This window comes from Theobroma cacao, chromosome 8, assembly GCF_000208745.1.
Source record: "Theobroma cacao cultivar B97-61/B2 chromosome 8, Criollo_cocoa_genome_V2, whole genome shotgun sequence".
NCBI lineage: Eukaryota > Viridiplantae > Streptophyta > Magnoliopsida > Malvales > Malvaceae > Theobroma > Theobroma cacao.
This window is the reverse complement of record NC_030857.1, coordinates 4,705,794-4,724,789: the sequence shown is the minus strand read 5'-3', so window position 1 is coordinate 4,724,789 and position 18,996 is coordinate 4,705,794. Positions and strand designations below refer to the sequence as shown.

The following is an 18,996-nucleotide window of genomic DNA, read 5'->3' as shown; positions in this document are numbered from 1 at the left end:
TGATTAATTATATTTGCTTTTTTTCCCATTGAGAATCAACCAGACCGCGGAAATGCACGAGGATGAGGCCATGCCAACCAGGTATTGTGACAGATTTTGAGTAGGCCACTGGAGAGATAAGTTGACACTATATTTTAACATGCATAGAACTTGGAAGATTTGCTTATAACGGAGTTGAACCAATCAGAGCCATGGGTCATCTCGATTGACACAGTTGCACTGAATCTTTTTCAATTGTACGTCTTAAGTTAAGAGAAAGGTAGAAATCAGGGGGGATGCCGGGGAGGGGAGTAGGCACAAAACTAAAATTTCTACCTTTTGGTGAATTTGGTCTTTTCTTTGGACGATACTGCCGACCAATATTGTTAGCCAAAAGAAGCATATGGTGATGTAGGTTGTCAGGATTCAACACCTGCGATTTTAATTAACCAAGGAGAGAGCAGGGACATACCAGAGGCAAATAGACCTGCGCCAAACAGGTGTCATTCAACCCTGCAACCAACAGAATTACAGTGAAAAGAAAAAAGACAAAAGGATGCCAAAGGAACTTATCAATATGGTATTAGAATAGCAAGGGGGCAAGCGTCCCCATGATGCTGGTGCTTCAACATCCGCAAGGGGCAAATGAGAGTTGCTTACTCCAACCCGCCGAATTGATGCAAACTTGGAGCACAAACATCAGTTCATTAACAAATCCTACTTATATTGATCTTTGACTCATAATTCTCCTGCTATTAACCGAACTGATAATCTCCAAAAGCTTACCAATAATGACCCACTGCCTGCAGGCATGCAGAATGTTTCACACACAAAAAGCTAAGTTTTTCATCCTCTTATCCCTTCCCCTCTCATTGCTTCAAATTTTTTGACATAACTAAATTTATTAGTGTCTAGCGAAAAGATCCCATAAATATAAATCATTGGAAATATTTCAATTAAGGTTGAGACAATGGATAGCTTATGATAGATGGTTCCAGAATAAAATCCATGTAAAATTTGGTAGCTTGTCAAAGGGTATAAGATTAAATTTTCCAGTTCTCAATTTGTTAAACAAACATGTTTGCAGTTGAGGGCACAACAATTCCCACGACCACCAGAACACGACCAAAGAGGTATACAAATGACAAATATGGACTAAATGAATAAATAATGCATGTTTGTACAAAAACTTAATAGTCCAAAATGTCAAGAGGCAAGAAATCAACAAACTGATTACAGATTCTAAGAGGAGGAACTCATCTGCAACAGTGTTATATACAACAACGATGACACGGGTAAGTAATTCATCTTCCAGATGTAGGCAAAAAACTTGATGCAAAAAGTTCAATATCCCATCATCCACTCCTATTTGATAACTTTGACCATAACCTGAAACGTCCATCAATGTCCACATTCATGGCAAATATTAGTCATTGGTTTTCTAATAACTGGAATTGCATATTAAAGAGGATGCAACAGGTCTAGAATAACCCAAAAGCTTATGTTAAAAACTCAGCACTTGAGACGGCAGTGTAAGGACTCAATATAAGCGACTAAAAGTTCATGGAGATATTTATTAAAGTAGATGCAGTTTTTAATTCATTGTTATAAAGATTAAGCTCGTATCCATTGACCATATGAGAGAACCCAATCAAGGTTGAAATAAGTTGCAGTCTTGCAGATATGATTTTCATCATTTTTAGCAAAGATAACTTAAATACCACAAGCTATGGGGTTAAAACTACTAGAATAAGAATATAGAAAGATACAATAAGGACATCTAATCTGAAGCTTTACATCACCCAAACTTGAAACCTCAACCACAGCCCAATTAACTATGGAACCAATTAAGTATCTCATGCCAATTAACTATGGAACCAATATCTAATAGTTGATTGCTGTAAATTAAATGGTAAACTGGCTGTCAAAAATACCTAAATTTAGTAAGTAATTTGGTAATTAGAGACAAACAATTGCCGATATACCCTGTCAAAGTACTTCGCCAAAAGCTCATCTTGGTACATCAAGCTACCAAAACTTTCTAGCAGCAGGGTCCTGGAAGGTATTGAGAATCTTTAAGCGAATGCATTCCAAGCTCCTCTACCTCAGGGCATGTCAAGCTACAGTTAATCAAGAATGAAGAACATGAAGTAATCTGTAAGCTGAAATAACAAGTAATGTAAATGTATGCCAATCAATGGATAATTAAAAATAAATAAATAAATGATTGTTAAAGAAAAGATAAAAAATTGTCTAAACTGCTTGCCCCAAACTATTATGCTTGGCCTCTGGGGTAAGTGTTGGCTTAGGTATGTGTCCCACATGGGTAGGTTCAATTTCTCTATAAGATTTTCCTTATATTTGGAGGGTCAAATCTCCATACGTATGCTCGTCAGATATTTGTTGGACATGAGTACATCAAAACATCTCCCAAAACATGACCACATATATGTGGCGTTTTATCAAACAAATAATTCTCTTTGCTATTATGTCCATCATCCCTCAACAAGTATGTCATAACAATACATCCATTATTACAGTGCACAATCCAAAGGTTAAAATTTGCAATTAGTCCATATACTTGTCAGGAATGTTCATATAACTCCATCTACTTCTATTCATTAAAGTGCAGTCAATTTGTCATATGAAAAACTGTAAAGACCATTAAAGTGAAACCAATAACTTGCCCACATGGAAAAACATAAGCTCAAGAGGCATTAACATATACAAAAACTAAAATTGATCAATTAATAAAACCATTTTCCTTTGTTTCTATATCTTTTTTCTATTTCCTCCTTTCTTCTTTTATGGAACCATGTCTTACATCTGGTTCCTCTCTCTCTCCACCCCAAGAGTTCACTCTAGCCAGCCTTGTCAAGACAGCAATATCTTTCCGCTGAGCAATAAGTTTGCAAGCTTGTCTTATTACACTCTAATGTTAGCTATGTGTTTATTTGCTGTGTCCCAGATGCTTTACTTCACTTTTTTTTTTCTACTCCCTTTGAGAGGAGGCATAACCATGGTAGAGCTTCATCTGCTCAATCCTATCAGAATAAGGCTTAAAGCACCTTATAAGACAGAAACTTTATAAAGCCCAAACTTTTCCATTCAAGCAACAATGTCTTCTATTAAATTCTCAAGTGGGGGGTGAAAGAGAAAACCCTACACCCTAAAGGTAAGTGCTCCCTCGAAGGTTGCATCAGCAGAAGAAGTGGAGAGAGGAGTAAATCAAGGTGTAAATGTGATTGCAAAAAAGCAAAGCATTTTAACTTGAATCTTGAGCAGATCACAAGAATCAGATGCAGTAGTGAAGAAGAACATAATAATGAAAACTGAGAATAGACTTTTCAATTTTTAACTTCGCCAAGCCAGCCTAAATGTTGCCATATCAACAATCATTTTGATGCAAAATAAGATAAATAAGTAGACTTAATGGTTTCACACTCAAAGGTGTTAACACTGTCACTTGGTAACCAGACTTGAACTGCAGAGAATGCATTTTACAAATAAATAAAAAGGGCCTAATGGTGATTGAGCATTTTCATTTTTCAATAAGCACAAGGACTAAATGCAAACTTTAATTCCCTAAACTTTAATTAAATTGTCTCTGCAACGTTCCCAAAAGTCAATAGAATGTACAAAAACTTGGCAACAATGGAAGACTCAGTAAAGACATTTGCTTGCATAAATTTTAGTCCCTGGTTTTTCCTCTTGTAGTTTCTTTTTTTTTTTCTTTGGTCTATTGACCTTTGTTATTACTCTGTACGCTTCCGGTTTGTTCTTGTACTGTTTAACCTTTGTATATCTGTATAACAGGTACTTTGCTGTTTCTTTAAATTAATAAAACCCTACTAATAAAAAAAAAAAACACATATTCACAAAATTAAGACAATTACATACCCTATGGCATCAATTGTTCCTGACTTTACAAAATGAGAAACGAATCACGTGGATGTCCTACAAAATAAATTCAATGGATAAGAGAACAAAGATAAATATGAAAATGTGGAAATCTGCATCAAATTAAGTATGTATAAATCTCCGTAAGACAAAGTCAAGGAACAATTTTCATCCACATACATATTGGAAGTGTGCATCCTAGTTTAAAGATCCACGACACCTGAACAAAAGCAGGAACAAAAAGTAAGCAGAGAATGGCAGGCAGTGTATCTAATTTGTTTTTAATATGCAGCTATGAAATGAATAACCATGCAGTGACTAAGTTTCCCTTAAGAAGCACAAAAACCAATAAGGCATAATGCAAATAGGATCACAAAGATAATAAATGCACAGCCATAAATCCCAGTGCATCTCACTTCTTTGAACCACAGTTGCAAGGAATTTTTTTCTCCTCCAAAGGGAACTTGTAGTTGTAAGTAATTTCTTCACCAGCTGCTATGTGCCGTTTTGCATAGATGAAAATCTTCTTCTGGCCCTCAACACTAATAACTTTTGTGTAACAGTTAGGCTGCATTTCAAGTATTTCGAATTAGCAGCACCAATCAATCACATATGCGGCAACAACTGAACAAAATTACAACTTCAAATACCTCACAAGAATGATTTATAAATCTAGCAATCCCACCACGCTTTGTAGCATCAACCTACACGAGTAAATAAAAGTCAAAAGATTTCCTCTAAAAACAAGCAAGGAAAAGAACACCACAATTCAGTTTAAATCCACACCCAGGCATTAAAAATTGATATACTTACCACGTATCCATCATCAAGCCTAAACAGATAACTGCTACCAATTCCCATCTTCTCATAATAGTGTTCACGTATATCAGATATCTATAACATTTGGAACCTTAATCAATGGTCATCCATGAAAGGAAGAGGAATTGCAAAAAATTAGACTAAATAGGATAATATACTACAGCCAATTCTAAACAAGTCAAACTTACCCGGGGACGAATCAACTCTCCAACATATTCAATGACAAAATCCTCAGCCTCAATTGGCTCAAGCGCAACGAGACCCCAATCGTGAATCTTGCTTCGCTGAAAACGTAGACGCTTTTTCCTTGCCTAAAAACAAAATTAAGTAATTTAAATCCATCAAGGTCACATCAAGACATTTCAAAACAAATATATTCCAATAACAAACATCATTTTAAAATCACCTTCAACTGAGTTGCTTTTAAGAGATCAGCACCCTCTGCAGCAGCAAGAAGATTGCGCAGCTTCACTCTGTTTGTTCTTGCAGAAAGACCTTTACCGTTTGACAACTGCATCATATTATTAACCTCAGAGCCTGAATATTTCATGTGTGTACACTGAATTCCTCTAACACGAGCTCTTTCAGCAGGACTTGCATTGAGTGACCATTTATGCCACTCCCAGCCATTAATTGAAGAACGCGCACATCCATCAGATCTGGGACAGGAATTTGCTGTCCTGGATCTAATTGAATGGGTATTTCGATCTGCATTCCCTCTAGAAGAAGGATGCTTGCTAGCAGAATTTGCCACTTTCTGTACCTTGGTTGGAAGCAATGGAGGCTCATCATTATCTAATTGCTTCCTTTTTACCCTTGATACCTTGGGAGCTGAAGAAAATAACAGAAAATCAAGAAAGATTTAAAATAATGCAATTAATTAAGATAAAACCAAAAAACATCTAGAATGAAAGAAAAAGAATAAAAAACCTTTTAGTGTCTTCTTGTGGGAATCATTAGTGAGCTCTACTTCACTTCCAACAATATGGTTAGTCCTGCCAACAACCTTCTTAACATCACAATTCTGAGAGGTTGATGCTCTCTCCCTGGAGACTTGAACCGCACCTTCTCCGACCAAATTTTCTGCATAACATAGTCAATAACTGTTACCATTGCTAAGTTCATTATTATCTTGTGCAATACCAAGAACCAATCAGATGAAAAAATAACATACTTTGAACAGCAAGGGTAACCTTGGTTTTTTTGCGACCACCTGCACTCTTCAGTATTGAGTGATCATTGAGCAAACTACTTTTAGCAATGGTTTTGGATGACCTAGAAACAGTAGATGATTGAGATGCACTTTTGTTTATCCCAACCTTTTTAGAAGTGGCCGCAGTTGGTTCTGGATCTGCATGATCCAACAAATTTCTGGAAGCCTCTTTTTTCCGAGGCCTTTCAACAGGATGATTCTGTGACCCATTGACAATAGTGGACTGAGTAGATCCTATCTTCTTACGAACCAACTTTTTCTTGCGGTAATATGTATATTTACCAGTAACTAAAGATACTTCTGAGGAGCCTGAACTCTGAGACTTCTTTGACCTCTCCCTGAGCTTATCTCCTATGGCAGAAGAATCAGCGAGAATTTCCCTTCCTACACTAAATGCCCTTTCCTGAAGCAAATGAAAAATGTCAACAAAAATATTCAGCCCAATATCAAAATTCTGGGGTGATTGGTGGGAATATAAAGTATAAAGCAGTGATCAATACCTCTTTGCTATCAGCCTTACAGCGTTTCTTCAAACTACGCCATGATGTAAGAAACTGATAAAGAGTAGCATCAATAAAAGATGATTTCCACTCTCTTAGTACATCCTCATGGAGCTTCTGCCGACACATTGCCACGGCAACATATTCTCCAATCTTAGGGCTACGCTCATCTGACCTTGAAGGTCGAAACTTACAAAGGTGTGATGGAACAAGCGTCCCAGCATTACCCTCAAGTCCAGGAGGTGGTGGCTCATCAACTTCTAGTTCATCAATTACGTCCCCTAAATGTGAAAACAAACTCTTAAATGCACCTGCCATGAAAGTTTCCTGCCTTGTAACATACAAATTTTCAGACACAGACTGACAAATGGGTGTCCAAGATTGTAATGGATTCTGTAGATTGCCAGATAAATCAGACATTCTGCTTAAACTGACCCTTTTCTCTCCACAAATGTCTAAAGTATCAAACTCTAAAGCAAGATGGCATTGACTGGAAGATCCAACAGCATCTTGCAACTGTAAAACAAAATGTTTGTTCAAATTTCAGAAATATATAATCCTTGTGTGTCCTAGTCTCACTAGAACAGTTTAAAAAAAATAGAAAGGAAATGAAGAACTAACAGGATGAACCTTTTGTAATTCTTTCAATTCATCATCTATTGAAAAATTAACTGATTTCTCTGCTTCTTCATCATCAAGATTTTCCTTCGATTTGTCATCATTTTCCAAACCAATCACTCTTCTTGCTTCACTTTTAACAAAATTGTCAACATACTTGGCCATAAACACCTTCACAGATAAATGGAGCTCATTTTCAACACCTTCAAGGATGCATTCCATGTCATCATACAGGCCATTATTGCACAATCGGGTTTTCTGTTTGGATAAAATTTGCTGCACAACATATGAAGATTTAGATGACTTTTCTGCAGAATCAACTCCAGCAACTGTTGCCAGCTCAAAACCAGGTGGACAATCAACGTCATGAGCAATCAATTCCATCCCAGATAAGAGCTGTAAAACCATTAAAGTATTAGCTTCAAGGACATTACATAGACTGTGCACACAGAGAATTGTATATAGGCTTGACTTACAGGTTTATCTGTTACTTTTTCAGTCTCGTTGCCATGATCCCTGGAGTCAGTAGCAGACAGCATAACATTAGGGTGACCAAACCAAAGTTTTCCCCTTCTCCAGGAAGACGAATACTCGGCTATACTGTCATAAAAGACAGCATTCCACATAACTTGCATGCAGTAGTCAAAAAGCATCTTACAAACAACTGTATAAGAACCCCAAAAATTTTCAATGCTTCCAACAGATTTTATACTTGCAGGAGAACATGTAGATTCTTGAATGCATGGCTGGTCAGATACATTGTGGGAGGCTGCCGTCTCAAACATGGGAATACACTGCATTTTTATTTCGGGGGCATTTTCAATCTGTAAACAAAAAGAATTGGAGCTTTAAGATAAATAAACTTCAGAATCAATTTTTTTTTTTGGTCATTGCATACATTACCCTTTTTCCATCAGGAAACCTTTTAGCATCCTGGTTGAATGATTCAACCATTAGATGTCTCTGAGATTTTTTTGCAGTAACAAACTCTGAGATCATATTGCTGATTATTTCATCTAGCACAACTCTACGAGCTGCTTTCATAATCCCAGAATGGAGCTGAGAAGAAACTTCTTCAGAAATATCAGATATGAAGTTCACTGATAAGTCCCGTTCATTTTCAGCAGCATAAGCTTGACTACCTTTCCAAGCATTTAAAACAGACAGCAACTTAATGGGGCGAAACCTGTTTTCAGCATGATGTATCTGCAAAATGATAAATTACAACAAGAAGAGATAACAAGAAAATAGTAAGTAAAACTATGATACATCATGCCTACTACAATACACAAACCCATAGGACCTGACAGTTGATACAAATGAACAGCTCATATTTTTATCATTTAGCACTTGCACCATCAGTCATAACGTTAGAATTTCAAGCCTTACCATAACAGAATCTGCAAGATACCCATAGCGATGCCAAGAATATAGTTGTAAAAGGGAATGAGGCCCATGTTTCGTACTCTTATCATCCTCATACAACCAACATGCATCTTCACCTGACTGGAATAAAAAGTGAAAATCATTCGAAGTAAGTGTTAGGGAAAAGGGGGAAAGTAGAGGTTGAACTGGTAAAAAACAATCATACCTGCAAAAGAGAGCTTGAAATGAGGTCATTGGATGCATCAAAACCATTGCGGTTAATTTGTGATTGGGAAAGGGTGTGCTGGAAATTTGTATGGGAAGACTTCAAACAATTGGAAGCTGTGGTTGAACTGAGATACACAAATCCAGTTGCGACATGACCAGGGAACTGCCTGAAGTATTTTAAGGGAACAGGATTACTCACAGTCCCATTGACTACAGGATAAACAGGGAGCTCATCAGGCAGGAAACCAGTAGATAAACCCTCGTATAATTGCTGCTGGATGTAAGGGCCACACATCTGTCCATGTTCGTTTACATACATCCATCCACTCGCAAAAGAAGACGGTGCATAGCTGGAGTAACTCTTGTCTTGGCATGAACCTCCACCGTCATTACAAGATTGAGGAACACCACTGCTATTGCCATTAGATTGGCAACTCATCTCCGTTGCGGATCGTTCATCACTGCCGAATCATAAATACGAATTAAAACACACACAGAGAAAAAGAAGGGCTCAAGCTGAAGCAACAAAAGAAGTATATCAATAATAATACCCGCAAATCGAAGATGCAGAATCAGGAGAGAGGCCTGTATAGATATTTGATCTGCGATCTGAAACTTTAAGCCGCTTTCTGGAAAAGAAAGGGTAATCGTGAACGTGATCATATTCGTCAAAGGGGGATGTTGAGGAAACCATGGTCTGGCCTGAACCAAATTCAAACCTAACCAACCTCAATTGTCATATATGTATTTAGTATTACAAAAATTAAAAAAAAAAAGAAGCGATAATTGTAATACGCATTACACCATTCAACTAATCAGACGAGACTTATAGCTGCATCTGCAAATAGGATTGCCCAAAACTCCAAGAAGAAAAAAGAAATCTACAACATGCATGTGGGAATATCATAATCTCTCATCCTTCCACACAGTTGAAAAAAGAATCAACCATTCAAAACTTTTTCTTACCCTTCCAATCCTCGCCGCCAATCCGCACAATTCCTCTGGGTCCAATACAGTAATACGATTCTGCTCCGACTTTTCCCAACTAGGGGTAAACCATTATCACCTGCAGGTCTTCGTAAACCCTATTCAGGACTAATTTGCCTATGGTTGCAGCCTTGCAGGGGCGAGGAAAATTCCTTTGCCCTCTGACTCCTGGCTCGGTCGGTCTACTATCAACTATCAATCACTTTTGTGGGCTGCAAGTGGGCATTCAGATTTCGGGCTTTTTTTTTTTTTTAATTTTTAGTGAACTTACTTCAGGCCTTCCCTCTATGGAATATTTACCCTCATTTGTTGGGCTCGCTTTTCGTTCACTTTCGGGCCAATACTATTAAGGCAATTCTCAAAACCCAATTTTCTTCGGCCTCATAGTCTCTGAATTATTATTAAAGTATTTTAACAAAATGCTCGAATAAATTTTTATAATATTTAAAAAATATTTATTTTTTATTATTTTCAATTAAATTATTATATTTTTATTTTAAATCAAATAAATTTTTATAATTAATAATTAATTAATTATCATTAATAAATATATTATTTATTATTTTATATTTATATGATGTCAACATAATATTGACATAAAGTGTAAAAATATCGCATAATTATGTTATTATATCAAATTAACATATCATGTCATTATTAATTATGATACAATAATATACCACATCATAATCAATTATGATATTTTAATATTCAACGTCACATGATATAAAATAATAAATAATATTTTGATTAAATTAATTATTAATTATAAAAGCTTAGTTAACTCAAAATAAAAAATATGATGATTTATTTAATTTAAAATAAAAGTACAAAGCTTGATTCAATGCAATAAAAGTATAAAGATATATTTGAATTTTTTTAATAGTTTAAGGATCTTATTTTATATTATATCAAGTATTTTTCTTATGCAGATTTTATTTATTTATTTAGGATAATTAAAGTTGCGTTCATGCAAAAGAAGCGGGAAAGATCACCTGCTACAAGAAATACAGTACACGAAGACCCCAAACTATAAGCACTACAAGAAACTAACAAAAGACAGAAGGTTGATCCTCCAACCATTACAAATATCCATATTTAAAGGAGTAGCAGCTATATGAGATAATGAACTGAGTTTCATCATCAGGAGTTTGCTGCTTGTTATTGACCTTCCTAGCATTTCTTATAGCTTGTCAAGCTAGTCTCAAGCAGAGTTGAACAGAAGAACTTCCCCCTCAATGATGCCTTACCCAGTCAAATTCAGTATTCCAATCAGCAGGGATATCCTTGGAATAACTGCACTACTTTGGTCCAGACAGCTTGAGAATAATAAGTGGTCTCTACTCTTTTGCTAATCCTCTACATTACAAAGACGACAAGTAGTACATGACAGTGAAGTTCCCCAACGATCCATAACTGCCAACCAAGCAATAAAGGCAAAGTAGTTGGCGAGATGCTCTCTGCGACCAGATCCAGATTTTTCATAGCCGGATCGGCTTGCTTTCAGTCATTTCTGATGGCACGATGCTACCAGCGTGTGTTTGATGGTTTCTCCTCTAGTCTCTATTTCTCTCTCTTTTTCAAAGGTTGAAAGTTGAAAATTCAACTTGAAGTCAAGGGTAAAATAGAACATTCAATTTCCTTTTCACCATTTTCAAAAGCTGCATTTTTGTTCAAATAAACGTATTCTGATACGCTAGCAAACTCTCATTAGTTTTTAGTCCATCGCCTGATTTGAAATCCCCTCTTTTTTTTTTTTTGTTTTAGTTGCTGCATCAGCCAAAATTCATGTACCTATGCACATTGCTTTGTTTTCTTAAGAAAAAAGAAATTCATCTTTGTAATAACCGTTTTTCATTAGTTTATGCTTTATTTAGGTCCTACGGAATATGTATGAGGATATAGCCTTGTTAAAATCGCACATACGCTTGGTTTTTCCTTTGTTTCTTTCTTTTCAAAGAAAATACTACAATTGTATTCTCCAAAGATTTGGCTCCCAAGTTAAAATTGCTTCTGTTCATTCAATGCCGTCCTTTGCTTTGTGCCTTACATCTGACTTTTCCGTAACAACCGACGGATAGAGATTATGGAGAGGGAGGTTGCCAACTTGTGTTTACCAAATGTTATATTACGGAATTACACGTGTTCGGCGGAGATAAGGAAGGTTGGGGAAATATTTTTTATTATTTAATTAAAAATGGAAAATCATATTAGTCCTGCTTATCGATAACACTCCTACTGAGTCCTACTTATCTTTACACACACCCCTGCTTATCGTTTTGTTTGTTTTGTTATTAGCTCTAAGTGATAATTGTAGCAGAAGAAAGAAAGCGAGGGAGATGGTGGTACGATTTTAGCTGAAGAGGATGTGTGGCGGGGGCATAGGGGAAACAACAAGCAATGAACAAGACGGTTAATGAAGGAAAGAGGTAGAGGGTGCAAGGTCAAGAAAGTCTGCCAGCAGAGGGAATGGGGGAGAAAAGCAATACAGGGCAAACAATCTGATTTAGCAGTATTCAAGATCTCATTCGAGTGGGCAGATCCTCTATAAGTTTAAATAAGAGAGAGAAAGAGCGAAAGCAATGCAAGCGAGTGCTGGTTTAGTGGCAGGATCTCACAACCGGAACGAGCTCGTAGTTATCCTTTGTGATGAGGACTCTTCTGTAAGTAGCTTTTGTATGCTATATATATATGACACGCACTTGTTTTCCACGAACTATGAATTAGCCAAAAAAAAAAAAAAAAGAATTACGTTGAAATGAATCATGAAAATGAGAGCGAGTGGTGTTGCAGCGAAAAGCGGCGGAACATTTAAGTGGCCAAACATGTCATATATGCGGGGATGATGTAGGACTGACCATTGAGGGAGAGCTGTTCGTTGCCTGCAATGAGTGTGCCTTCCCCATTTGCCGCGCTTGCTACGAATACGAGCGCAGGGAAGGAAGTCAAGTGTGCCCTCAGTGCAAGACCAGATTCAAACGTCTCAAGGGTAACTATAGTCTACTCTTCTTTTGTCTATTCTCTAGCTACTACTTTAGTGTGAATGTTCACTGCTCGGTAATCGCGGTTCAGGCTGTCCTAGAGTGGATGGGGATGAAGAAGAAGATGACATTGATGACCTGGAGAATGAGTTCAATTTGGAGGGAAGGAGCAACGGGCAGGATATGAACCATGGTTTTGCTGCCGATGCAATCACCTGTGTCTCTGATCTGCCTCGTGTTATTGTTCATCCGGATTACCAACTTCCCCTTCTCACTAATGGTCAAATGGTATTTACTTTTTACTAATTCTTTTATCTACTACATACTAGTTTATCTATGATAAATGATGTAAATGATGCTAGTAGTTCGTATGATCATTACTTGCTCGGCCACCTTGTTCTCACTCTTTTTCTTTTGTTCGCTTCAACTTTTGCCACTACCAGGTTGATGACACACCCCCTGACCAGCATGCTTTGGGCCCTTCCTTCATGGGTGGTGGTGGCAAGAGGATCCACCCCCTTCCTTTTCCAGATCCCTCTCTTCCCGGTATATACTAATTTTTGTTTAGATGCATCTCTTTGATGTAGTTGAACATCAACTTCCTTACTAATTCCCTTTTGCAGTGCAACCTAGAGCCATGGATCCTTCCAAGGATTTAGCTGCTTATGGCTATGGAAGTGTTGCTTGGAAGGAGAGGATTGAGATTTGGAAACAAAAGCAAGAAAAATTACATATGATGAAGTCTGATGATGGTAGCAAAGATGGCTATTTTGATGACCTTGATTTACCATTGTAAAGTTCCCCCCTAGGACTTTTTTATTTATATATATTTTTGGGTTTAATAGACTCACATATAATTTGAGCACAATTTTCTTTTCATATTAGTAAAATCAGGCAAGCATTGATGTAATGATACTTGCCACCATTCTTATTTTCTTCCCAAAATAATTCCTGAATTATGTAAAATTCAATTTAGTAGTCATTTGACTGGTACAATCCCCATTAAAGCTCTAAAACTTACCAAGTTCCTTGAAGAAATGATAAAAGACTAAAAGAGTGCTTTACTTCATATTTGATTACAAGTTATAATTTCTTTATTCTTTTCAAATTTCTTGGCTAAATTAATAGTTATTGCTTGTGGATCAGAATGGATGAAGCTAGACAACCATTGTCAAGAAAGTTGCGCATTCCATCAAGCCAAATCAACCCATACCGGATGATCATCCTAATTCGACTCGTAGTTCTTGGATTTTTCTTTCACTATCGAGTCATGCACCCTGTGAATGACGCCTATGCGTTATGGCTTGTATCTGTCATTTGTGAAATCTGGTTTGCTCTTTCATGGATTTTTGATCAATTCCCGAAGTGGTTTCCAATTGACAGGGAAACTTATCTGGATAGGTTATCCTTAAGGTAAGTAGTCTGCAAAGTGATCATACTCAAGCAAAAGTGCTTAAAGTCTAGATTTTGAGTATTTTCTGCCCTGTTTTTCTCCTTTTCAGGTATGAGAAGGAGGGGCAACCTTCTCAACTTTCTCATGTTGACGTATTCGTGAGTACAGTTGATCCGGTAAAAGAACCCCCACTGGTGACTGTAAACACTGTTCTATCCATTCTTGCAGTGGATTACCCTGTTGAAAAGGTCTCTTGTTATGTTTCTGATGATGCCGCTGCTATGATAACATTTGAGGCACTGTCTGAAGCATCCGAATTTGCAAGGAAGTGGGTCCCCTTTTGTAAGAAGTTTAACATTGAACCCCGGGCACCTGAGAGGTACTTTGCTCAAAAGATAGACTACCTCAACGACAAGGTGTTACCATCATTTGTGAGGGAAAGGAGAGCAATGAAGGTAACAAGGCTTCCATGGTCATTGAAAATTGTTCTGTTATTTATGGCGGATCACATGGTAACTCCAATGCCTGTTGTATATATAGAGAGAGTATGAAAAGTTCAAAGTCCGCATCAATGCTTTGGTTGCCAAGGCTCGAAAGGTTCCAGAAGAAGGGTGGACTATGCAGGATGGAACTCCATGGCCTGGGAATAATATCCGTGATCATCCTGGAATGATTCAGGTACGTTCAATGGATTGACATTTTATATGATTCTCATTAGAACCCTTTCATGTCCTGCTTATATTTGCAATCCTTCACAGGTTTTTCTTGGACAAAGACATGACATTGATGGAAATGATTTGCCACGCCTGGTGTATGTTTCTAGAGAAAAGAGACCGAGGTTTTCTCACCATAAAAATGCTGGAGCAATGAATGCTTTGGTAAACTTCTAAAAATGGCGAACATATTCTCTTGCAGCTGACAAGATGTGACATTTTATTTGGAAAAATATAATTAGACATTTTAATTTAATTAATAATCTTGTACTTGGTTGTCAAATAGGTTCGAGTCTCTGCTGTGCTCACAAATGCTCCATATGTATTAAATTTGGGTTGCAATCACTACATTAATAATAGTAAGGCTCTTAGAGAGGCAATGTGTTTCATGATGGATCCATTGCTAGGAAAGAGAGTGTGTTACGTCCAGTTCCCCCAGAGGTTTGATGGCATTGACAGTCATGACCGATATGGCAACACGAACACCGTATTCTTTGATGTAAGTATTTATTTATTGAATTTTTGTTTTGTCAATCTTTCTCCGAAATATAATGTATAATTGCCCCATCTCAGATTAATATGAAAGGTTTGGATGGCATTCAAGGTCCTATGTATGTTGGTACCGGATGTGTATTTAGAAGAATAGCACTTTACAGTTATGATGCTCCAAAACCGAAGAAGCCACCAACAAGGACATGCAACTGTTGGCCTAAGTGGTGCTGTGGATGCTTTTGCTCAGGAAGGAGAAAGAAGAAGCAACCTAATAAACAACGGAAGGCAAGAAATTCTAAGCAAAGAGATGAAGAAGCATCACCACTTGTGTGTACTGCTACTGATGGTATCGAAGAAGGTGTTGTATGCAATTTTTGTACATTTTGAACTCTTCTTCAAGACTATTCAAGTTTGACTAACAAATGAAATTGTGCAAAGCATTGAAATTGCTGAAGCTGTGCATCTGCTCGACCCAGACTCCACAGGATAATAGGGCTCAAGCTTTTCCTGTAGAGAAGTTTGAGCCCTTTACCTAATGCTATACTTTGAGGCTGTAAAAATACGTACCAGAACATACTTTTTATGTCAGCATATAAAGTCAAATCAATATTTTCTAGCACTCACTGATTTTGTAGGCATATTAATATTGTCTTTCCATTATCAAGATGAGATACTTAAAAAGCAGTACCCTTAATTTGTCCAGCAAGTTTGATAATCTTGTCATCTGACTTTGTAGAGCTTGAATACAGGGAAGGCAGGGAATAATTTTGCTATGTCTGAGCAGAAGTTAGAAAAGAAGTTTGGGCAGTCCCCTACTTTTATTGCCTCTACCTTACTAGAGGATGGTGGAACACTGAATGGTGCTATCCCTGCATCTCTGCTTAAAGAAGCCATCCATGTCATCAGTTGTGGCTATGAAGATAAAACAGAGTGGGGAAAAGAGGTAGCAACAATTTTTAGATTCTCATTGCTGAAATGTTTTTCTTAATTTAACATTTTCTCCTTGAAAGATATAATTCATACAAACATTTCTCGTGATCTAGGTTGGATGGATCTATGGCTCAGTTGCGGAGGACATATTAACAGGATTTAAAATGCACTGCCATGGGTGGCGATCCATATATTGTGTTCCTGCTAGGCCAGCATTTATGGGATCTGCTCTCATCAATGTTTCCGATCGTCTGAACCAGGTCCTCCGATGGGGCCTTGGATCTATTGAAATATTTTTGAGCAGGCATTGTCCTCTTTGGTATGGATACGGAGGTGGTCTAAAGTGGTTGGAGCGTCTTTCTTACGTAAATGCCACTGTATATCCATGGACCTCGATTCCTCTGGTGGCATATTGTACTCTTCCAGCTGTTTGCCTGCTGACAGGGAATTTCATCATTCCAGAGGTATAAAGCTTCTAACCATAAAATTAGCAAAGGAGAAGATAAATCATGGTGTTTGTGTGCAATGTTTATATATATATTTATATATTTTAAACTTGTTTACATCGTTGTTAAGGCATCCTTGTAATGATGTGAACTTAATCATCTTCAATGGTCTGTACATTTTGCAGCTCAGCAATGTTGCTAGCTTGTGGTTCGTGTCGCTTTTCATTTGTATTTTTGCAACAAGCATCTTGGAAATGAGATGGAGTGGAGTCGGTGTTGATGAATGGTGGAGGAATCAACAATTTTGGGTGATTGGAGGGGTTTCAGCGCATCTATTTGCTGTATTCCAAGGCCTTTTAAAGGTTATAGCTGGTGTTAATACGAACTTCAGTACTATGACTTCCAAGGCAGGGGACGATGGAGAGTTCTCCGAGCTGTATGAATTGAAGTGGACAACTTTGCTCATCCCCCCAACAACACTGCTAATAGTAAACCTGATAGGAGTGACTGCAGGTATCTCAAATGCAATAAATAATGGTTATGATTCATGGGGACCATTGCTTGGTAAGCTTTTTTTTGCCTTCTGGGTTCTTGCTCACCTCTATCCCTTCCTGAAGGGCTTGTTGGGTCGAGGGAATAGGACTCCCACGATTATTATTATCTGGTCAACTTTGCTAGCTTCGGCCTTCTCACTTTTGTGGGTTCATGTGAACCCATTCGTGGCCAAATCAAATGGCCCGCCTTTGGAGGAATGTGGCTTGGACTGTGATTAGCACTACATCTGCTTCCCTACAAGTCCAAATTTCCTAATTGAGGATAGAAAACTATCTTGATTGTAACGAGGTTTTGCAGCTGTAGATTGAAGGTCTGCTGGGCATGTTATCATCCCTTCCATATATCAGTCTTTAACATCGAAATTCAAATAAGACTGTTGAGCATAATGATTTACGGTAGCAGGAGCTCTCCTTGATTCTTTATTAGTTTTACTGACCTATGGAAGAGGAGGTTGTAGTGGATTATCATTATTCACTATGTAAAAGTGGGCTTTGTCAGGTACAGTCTACATGTAAACTACAAGTCAGCCAGTTAATAACATATATATATATATATATTGACACCCTTAATTTGAATGAAATAATTATTATAAATTTTCTTGTATTGAATGATTATTAATTTATTATAGATTTTATTGTATTTTAAATCATAATAACTATAGGTTTTATTATGATAATAATGAGTTTTTTATTCTGTAGATATAAATACTTTTTGCAGTTGTATTTGTAGTTTTTCGAAATATATCTCTCCAAATGTTTTGGCATTATCTCTTCAATTGGATTTTGTTTTATGGTTCCCGTTTTAATTGAAGACAAATGAAAGGCATCAATATTATTATGTTATAATTCATGAGTACAATACTTTCTTATGGTTTTAGATCTTAGATTCTTTAATTTGATTGTAATTTTTTTATATAATGATTATTATTTTATTTTAACTTTTCTTTTTCTTAAATTATATTTTAAAATGAGAATAAGGGCATACGATATAAACAAGTTTGAAACTTTTTTCTATAAATTATTTTTATCTAAAAATTATCTTTATATCAAAATATCAAACACTTAATAATTATATAAATTATCTAGTTATAATTATTAAACAAAACTATTATTCAGATAGATTACAATATCTAATTAGAGATAATGATTGACTTATTCACCCATGTTTAATTAATATATATAATTTTATAATACAAGATTTATTTTATTTAACATAATTTGTATAATTATCTTAATAGGGAATATATTATAATAAATAATAATAATTACAGCCTACTACTAATAATGATGCTCTATGCCGCTTAATACGCGGTTTCTAGTTGGCCTTGACTTTAATGTCAAGCCTGCTCTTTGTCATGGATTCATACATGTTGCTAAAGAATTTGATGTATGTTAGATTATTATTTTAAAATAGATGCATCCTGGAACATGGGTCTAGCCATTCCAGCCACTTAGCCAAGCCGCACCAGACAAAGCTGACATATGCCATAAAGTCACAAATAGTAGCTTTCCAGCCAACCACCTTTCCGGGGCTCCACCACCACGTCCACCGATATTCCTCACTCCAATTATTTTCTCTTTTCTTTTCCTTAGACTTGTGGTTGGTTGACATAACTTAACCATGCAAGTACTCATATATATATATATATATATATATATATATATATATATATATATATATATTATATATATATATATTATATAATTATCTCTTAAGAGGCCATTGTAAATGTGATTTGACTGTGAGCAAAGAGGTTGTCCACACAAGTCATAATGAAGCTCATACATTTTGTAAATTTATTTGCTTTTGCATAGAAAAAGTTTAAATTCAAGGAGAGCATTTGTATTTTAACAAGAGTTTCTTATAGTAAAATTCCA

The 18,996-nt window shown here is 36.6% G+C and overlaps 2 protein-coding genes across 6 annotated transcripts; one reads left to right on the top strand and one right to left on the bottom strand.

Moving 5' to 3' along the window:
* Positions 996-9,833, bottom strand: LOC18592056 (histone-lysine N-methyltransferase ATXR7). 4 transcript variants are annotated; one of them, XM_018126069.1, is made up of 20 exons: positions 9,589-9,833; positions 9,174-9,324; positions 8,621-9,083; positions 8,419-8,535; positions 7,933-8,235; positions 7,506-7,853; positions 7,042-7,425; positions 6,412-6,927; positions 6,018-6,314; positions 5,873-5,918; positions 5,629-5,781; positions 5,105-5,529; positions 4,887-5,009; positions 4,693-4,773; positions 4,530-4,583; positions 4,296-4,447; positions 4,060-4,099; positions 3,880-3,936; positions 1,965-2,099; positions 996-1,368 (listed from the first exon to the last, which is right to left on the bottom strand). In XM_018126069.1, the coding sequence occupies exons 2-17, from the start codon at positions 9,314-9,316 to the stop codon at positions 4,078-4,080; spliced, it is 3,627 nt and encodes a 1,208-aa protein (XP_017981558.1). In that variant the 5' UTR covers positions 9,317-9,324; positions 9,589-9,833; the 3' UTR covers positions 996-1,368; positions 1,965-2,099; positions 3,880-3,936; positions 4,060-4,077. The 4 variants fall into 4 exon arrangements, with proteins under 4 accessions (XP_017981558.1, XP_007018607.2, XP_017981557.1 ...); XM_007018545.2 differs by having other exon boundaries at positions 5,873-6,314; positions 9,174-9,341; XM_018126068.1 differs by having other exon boundaries at positions 1,914-2,099; positions 5,873-6,314.
* LOC18592055 (probable cellulose synthase A catalytic subunit 5 [UDP-forming]) lies at positions 12,192-17,337 on the top strand. 2 transcript variants are annotated; one of them, XM_018125596.1, is made up of 14 exons: positions 12,192-12,272; positions 12,403-12,598; positions 12,682-12,878; positions 13,034-13,136; positions 13,214-13,382; positions 13,737-14,003; positions 14,093-14,438; positions 14,524-14,661; positions 14,742-14,861; positions 14,983-15,195; positions 15,270-15,546; positions 15,938-16,131; positions 16,232-16,582; positions 16,750-17,337. In XM_018125596.1, the coding sequence occupies exons 1-14, from the start codon at positions 12,192-12,194 to the stop codon at positions 17,335-17,337; spliced, it is 3,240 nt and encodes a 1,079-aa protein (XP_017981085.1). The 2 variants fall into 2 exon arrangements, with proteins under 2 accessions (XP_017981085.1, XP_007018605.2); XM_007018543.2 differs by having other exon boundaries at positions 15,270-15,551; positions 15,925-16,131.